The sequence below is a fragment of the Gavialis gangeticus genome, unplaced genomic scaffold (genome assembly GCF_001723915.1).
Source record: "Gavialis gangeticus isolate Ggan-Ray unplaced genomic scaffold, GavGan_comp1, whole genome shotgun sequence".
Classification (NCBI taxonomy): domain Eukaryota; kingdom Metazoa; phylum Chordata; order Crocodylia; family Gavialidae; genus Gavialis; species Gavialis gangeticus.
The window spans coordinates 50,548,970-50,555,735 of NW_017729034.1; the positions used below are offsets into that span (position 1 = coordinate 50,548,970).

General features: G+C 41.9%; 1 protein-coding gene across 6 annotated transcripts in view; it reads right to left on the bottom strand.

Moving 5' to 3' along the window:
• Window positions 1-6,766, bottom strand: part of LGALS8 (galectin 8) — a 48,081-nt gene that overhangs the window by 35,499 nt on the left and 5,816 nt on the right. For 3 of the 6 annotated variants that reach the window (XR_002099418.1, XM_019527241.1, XM_019527236.1), the window contains exons 1-3: window positions 6,212-6,374; window positions 3,974-4,126; window positions 2,117-2,205 (exon numbers count right to left, since the gene is read on the bottom strand). Coding sequence is in view for 5 of the 6 variants with exons in the window: in XM_019527241.1 (XP_019382786.1) it covers window positions 2,117-2,205; window positions 3,974-4,015 (131 nt within the window). In the remaining variant the exon portion in view is untranslated. Of the gene's footprint in view, window positions 1-2,116; window positions 2,206-3,973; window positions 4,127-6,211; window positions 6,376-6,766 lie in introns of those variants that run through there. The other 3 variants (XM_019527238.1, XM_019527237.1, XM_019527240.1) reach the window with 3 other exon arrangements.

The following is a 6,766-nucleotide window of genomic DNA, read 5'->3' on the forward strand; positions in this document are numbered from 1 at the left end:
GCCAGGAGTGACCAGGAATAATGGTCACAAGCTGGCAGAGGATAGATTCAGATTAGACATCAGGAGGCGCTACTTCACTGTCAGGGCAGCTTGGATCGGGAACCAACTTCCAAGAGAAGTGGTGCTGGCTCCTACCCTGGGGGTCTTTAAGAGGAGGCTGGATAGACACCTTGCCAGGGTTGTTTGACCCCAGTACTCTTTCCTGCCCATGGCAGGGGGTCTGACTTGATGATCTGCTCAGGTCCCTTCTGACCCTACCAACTATGAAATTATATTTCATCTGCACATACATTTTTGGAGGATCCCAGGACCCATGACAAACACACCCAGTTCGTCATGGCTGAAAGGCTAATTAGCACATGGATCCTTTGTGGGGGGAAAGGAAGTGAGGGAGCAGTGTCTGGTGTACCCACACATATAGGCAGTGCTGAGCTATGGGGTCATCATGGCTTGAAATTCTGTTGACTCTGTTGGGGCCCAACCCAACGAGCTACATGATAAATCATAAGTTTTTTTTACTTTGTACTAATACCATCCATAGTTTGTAAGCTATAAAATCAGGTACAAAAGCACTGCTTAAAAGTGTTTACCTGTGCTAAAACTTGCAGCATTTTCAAACAGGTAAAACGCATCAATTCTGGATGAACCAAGTCTAAAAGTACCATATGCAAATTACTACAGGTATGTTTATTTCAAGGTCAGTGTTTTCAAATTTGCCCCTCACTTCCCTTTTCCTGGCAGAGCAGGGTCTGAGAATAAGGAGAGAGATGGGGAAGAAGCTGCAGGGGGGCAGAGGGTAAGGAGGCTAACCTGATCCTCCAGATTTATTTTCCCTGCGATAACAGTGAGAGTGGGACAAATTTAACCTCCAATAATTAGATTCTATACCTGGAAAATTATAACCATATAAAATTATGGACAATTATAACTAACTTATAAATTTTTCCATATGTAGAATCTACCTATTAGAGGGGTCATCTTACATTCAGGGATGTCTTGTATTTAAGTAAATACAGTACTAAGATACAGCTGGGTTTTTGGTTGTAGCCGTGTTGGTCTAAGGCAGGCAAGGATCTTTGGGTAGATGTGATATCTTTTATTAGACCAAGTAGTTGGAAAGAAGTTATTTGCAAACTTTTGCACGCAGTCACCCTTCATCGAGCATAGGGAGTCTCTGCTTTGCCTTACTAAGATACATAAAGTCAAAATTTGTTTTGAGGGCAGAAGAAAGGAAAAGGGGGAAAACAACTGTGTCTTTGAAAGTCTCCCCCTTAATAAATTTATGACCATCAGAAAAATGGTTAAAATCACCAGAGAATCTGAGCACCTCATATACACTTCAACCATCTTTACTATTGTCCTTCCTCCCCTCATCATAGGGGCTCTGGCTCCTCTACCCTTCCCCTCCATCCCTCAGACATCCCTTGCTGTATAGAAAATAGAATCCCAGGTCTTCTGCTTCCCAGCATTATACTACATCAAACTTCCTCCTTTCATTTGAGAACCAGTTTCTTCAAGTAACACTTATTCAATACTATAATTTTACCATTAATGAGAAGGTTCTTGGATACAAGAAGCTACATGCATCAAACGGGAAACAGATATAAAGAGCAAGAGGACAGAGCAAAGACTGGCTCATTCTATTTGAATCTCACTCAGAAACTTCAACTTACCCCTTAGTTTCCCATTAACTCTCTAGGTAACACCCCGTGCTGTTAGTCTACTATAATCAAAAGGCACAAGTGTCAGTCTTTCTTCCTGCAATATTCTAATTTTTAAATTCAAATTAAAAAGGCACAGAGATGTTCTCCCTTTGAAAGATGATATGGGCTAAATGTTTCAAGACTGAAAGAACTTCGTTATTAAAGCTTTGTTTCCAAAGATTTCAACCATTTTCAGTCAATCACACAAGTTGGGAGGTCTGGGCCCACTTAAAATAATGAGCCTCTCCATTGATCATAAGCTCACAAAGCCCTGACTTTACCATAGAAAAATGAAGACATTTCCAAAGACTCCATGTTCCACAAGTGATGAAAAGCCATTTATGGTTTGTTTAAAACCCCTCCTTCAAAGCTGATATTATGACTTCTTGAACAATAAATAGCTTTGTTACTACCTGTCAGCATCATCAGGAATGTTTCCATGCATCACAATGAGATCTCCAGGAAGAAGACCACTAAGGATACTCCCAACATATGGAATGACCTATGAGAAGGTGGGCAAAATCAGAATGTTCAAAAATAAGGTTTTGGGACATCCAGGCTAAAGACAATAAAAACAAAATGAATGGATCAAAAAATCCAGTTCTCACTCATGAGTACAGCAATAGTCAGCAGCTGAAGCAGTTCTAGGTCTCACAATAGAAAATATGAACTTGAAAAGTTTTCATCGAAGCTGAAAAAACAGTTTTTATTGTAAGTTCTCAACTTTGCGAACCTCATTCTTGGAACAAGGGAGTTTAGGTAAATCCTTAAAAACTGCCTCAGTACAGGAGAAAAGGGAAAAAAAAACATTTCTCCTTCGGATTATGAGAGGGTAAAAGTTTCAAGGGAACATTTCCAGTGGTCAAGTAGTTAATCGACCCTGCAGGAAAGGGAAGGCAATAGACCACACCCTTTGCATAAGACATTTGCCGATAAATCACAATAGCAGCAGAGAGAAAGAAAAACTGCCACCCATAAAAGACTGGAATTTGCAACTAAACTCTAGAATATCACCGAATGCATATTAGCACGGCAGACTACGGCTGCCATTGCAGGAGGCTTGCTCCATTATAAACTGCAGCATGCTCAGTAAAGTCTTTAGGGATTTCAGCTGCTGAAAACTACCTACAAACCACAATCTTCAAGAGGCTTAAACTAGGCCAGATTCTGTGTCCCCTCCTCCCCCTCAGAGGACAAAAATACATACACCTGACACTCAGTCCACTTCTTACCAGATCTGATTCCCTGCTCTGGAACATGGGGGGGTGCCAAAACATTTCCAGTAAGAGGTTGCTAGACTTCACCTTGACAAAACTCCTTTTTCCTTTTACTGAATTCTCTTAGATGGCTGAACTACATAAGCTGAAGTTAAAACGGAAAGGACCTAAAGCAAATGTTCAGTTTTTAAAAACTTTGCCAAATTCTAATTTTTTCAATGGGAAATTGTAAGCAACTTAAAACAGAGCCTTGATAAAAGGTGTCTGACGCTCCTAATTTTAATAGGTGCTACCACCCACCCTAGTATACAACACAGACTCCCCACTGTGCCCTCTAAAGTAGTAAGGCCAACACTAGCTTCCCATTATATGCCCTCTTTTCAACTTCCTTCTAAGTTAACCAATTAACCAAGACAACCAAGTAAAACTAATTAATCAATATACCCAGTAAGATATACAAGCCAAAAAGTACATCTCTGACCCCCAAACAGCACTTGGCTAAGCACTGGACTTGCTTAAGGTTCACATTAGTACTGAAATGGGGCAATACAGCTACTCCTTGCTTAACGTTGTAGTTATGTTCTTGAAAAATGGGACTTCAAGCGAATCCAGTTACATCACAGTAGTTACCTACTAGCAGGCGGCAGCCAACCAACATTATAACCGAACATAGCGCGACTTTAAACAAGTATGTTCTCTAATAGACCAGCAACGTAATAATGAAACAACGTTAACTGGGATGAAGTTAAGTGAGGAGTACCTGTACCATCACAACCTAGCAAGGCATACCATACTGCAGATTTGAGAGTGCTTTTCCCTCTTTCTGAATGTGCTGGGAGAATGCTGATCTCACTGACTCTCCATAACTCAGGAACTATTCTGTAAGCAGCAGAGGTTTTTCGTCAGAGACATGAGAAAACTGGAGATTTCTCAATCTTCTCATTGCATGAAGAACACACCAAAAGGCTTTCCTGACATGACACTACAGTGTTTCTTGATGGACACCACTATCCATCTACTAAATGAGAAGCTACTGAACCAATAGGGAGTTACCGGGTTATGGACTGCATTCTCCAGCTTGTCCAAGGACATCATCTTCCTTCCTCTAGTTCAGATCTGCTGAAGTCTGTCAGCTCTGAGACCAGCGATGACTTTTGAATATCTTTGAAGGCCTGGACAGTTTTGATGGCACTGAAGTAGGATTTTCTTTGGAAAACAACAGTTAGCATTTAATTAAAAAGCTTGTGTTAAAACAGTAGCTTTAAAAATATTAAGTCCTCAAGCTTCTTGCATGTTATTGAAAATTTCTTATGAGGGATGTCTTTGTTTATATGTTTGGGAGTTTAAAGGTATGAAAATTAAGGGCTCAGTGGTATTAACAAGGCACAACCCTTAGTAAGGGGCAGTGTGTGCAGCTACAAAGTTTTACCAGGAGCTTTAGGAACAGATTTACCTATTGAGTTGCAATATTGCCTAAACTGCCTGCTGTACATGGGAACATGGACAATGCCCTCTCTGTCTGGTCCAGACTTCTCTGGAGTTTAGCCCTGCCCTTGCACAGGTGAGCAAGAGGGAAGTGTTCCTTCCTGCATGACAGGGACAAAAAAATTGGTCCCAAATGAGAAAGACGTCAGGGTAGATATGCACCTTTATACTATAACTAAATAAGATAGAGAGCGAGCAAAATAAGAAAGACACCTAATTTGTTTTCTTCTTTCCTCTTCCCACCAATTCCAGGGAGAAAAGTCTGAAGACTGTATTTCTTACTTGCTCTTGAGGGTTAAAAGATGGTTGCTCTCTCTTATGGGTTGTTCTACTTTTTGATGAGCAGTGATTGCAGCTACAAAGCAAAATCTGTTTTCTAGCAGTCTCCTTCAGTATATACAGTCTCCAGTATTAGCAAACAGCTGGTAGACTGTAATCCAGAGAATTACTGAATAGTCAGCCACTAACAGAAATGAAACTACTGCTTCCTCGTTACAGCTACCCCTCTCCTTCACAGTGGCACCCTGCAGTGACCAAAATTCAGTACCCAAATGAAAGAAAGCCAAACTGCTTGCACAATACCGTATGCAGACACACACAACTTCATGTATTAACAGCAATTATTTATTCTTATTAATAGGGTCGGCTGGTGCTTTTAATCCACCCAGTTCAAAAGGAGTTTATAGTAGGGCAAACTTCATTACCCTCAGTTTCCCCATCTCTAAAGATGCTGTTCATTTTGTGCCTCATTGCCAATAGTACAGAGAAGGCCAAAAGAACCAGAAGGAAAACCTGGATCTTCCGACTGCCAGTCTGACAGCTATCGACTGGGCTATGCTGCCTCCCATGATCTGAGACAGCAATCTAGACTTCACTGAAAGAGGATGCTAGGACTCTGGGAAACAAAACAGCAGGAGAACTCTTTTGACATGGGCACAAAGCACATAAACCTGGCGCAGTCAAAATCTCAGCAGGGCAGCCAGCAGGATGCAGGACACAGGGGGGTGGTGCCACTGGCAAGGCACAGAGACAGCAGCAGTGTAGACCTTTACAGCTGGAGACAGAGAATGATTAAGAACCACGGGATCTTGCTTATGGGCTTCAGAGAGACATGACTAGCAATATTTGTAACACTAATTGCTCCAGCTAACAGTGCTGCTGCTTTGCGATTACCGAGTCTAACTGTAGGGCAACTCTGGGTTTTGCAAGACTGCAAGGCACAGATTTCTGGAAAATGATTGCAGTAAAGTGCTGTTGGAATTATCTAACTGCATGATAGTTCTTGCAGCAGACAAGTAAACACAAACGCCCTAGGCGTTTCCATCACCTTCTAGGAAAGGTAGGGGCTGCTGTCAGTTTAAAACCAAGAAGCGCTGGGTTTGTTAATATTAAAGTAGTCAAGTGAAACTTCTCCCTCCCCTCCTTTTTTGAAAACTAATCTCACTGAAGTTTGGCTTAGTGGGAGGGCAGGGGGTGGATATTTAATGTGAATATAGTGTAGATATACAGTCTGCAGCATAAGCACCTCAAGACTGTGCCAGCAATCAGAACTAGAAAATACAAACCGATTCACTTAAAATATCCTTTAACAGATCAGAGACATTTTTAAACACAGGGAAGGGCAGGATTTTAACCTTACCGTGTCCTTGCACTCCTGTTCTTACTTCTTTTAATCACTTCCCTGGAATGAATCAACCTTGTTTTTGGCATCTAAAAACAGCTACCTCTATTATTCCTTTTTCTTTCTTTTTCTTTCTAAGGGGATGCTGTCCACCTAGCTATACTCCTGTTTTTCATTTAACTTACCTTTGTAACTAACAACCCCTTCACAGATTCAAGCTGAAGTCTGACTGCAAATCAAGTATGCCTGTTCCCATTCCTGCCACCTGTGTTGGATTAATGCAGCCCGTCCCCCTGCTCATGCAGGCAAAATGGTTCCTCCATTTCCTGGTTTCTCTTTGCACTAACACAGTGACATCAGCAGGGATGCAGGGCTCAGACTGCCTCCACTAGCATTACCCTCCCCACTCCTTAAAGGAGCAGCTCCCGTTCAGCCTCCCTCACTCATGCCTCCTTTTATTTCTCGCTGTTGCATGCCCATCTCTTTGTAGCTTACTGTTCAGCCCAGTCCTTAGATACAATTGAATTTTGTCCATCAGGACAACTGTGAGGTTTTAATCATGGCAACACGGTGATCCTGGGGAAAGTGGCACTTCCTTCACCTTGATACAAACTCTCCGTGCCACTTGCAGGGCCAGACACAGGCATAGGTGAACCAGATGGCCACCCAGGCCCCGGACAGAAAGGAGGCCCGACAATTAAACAAAATGCAAAAAAAAAAAAAAAAAAAAATGCACTTGC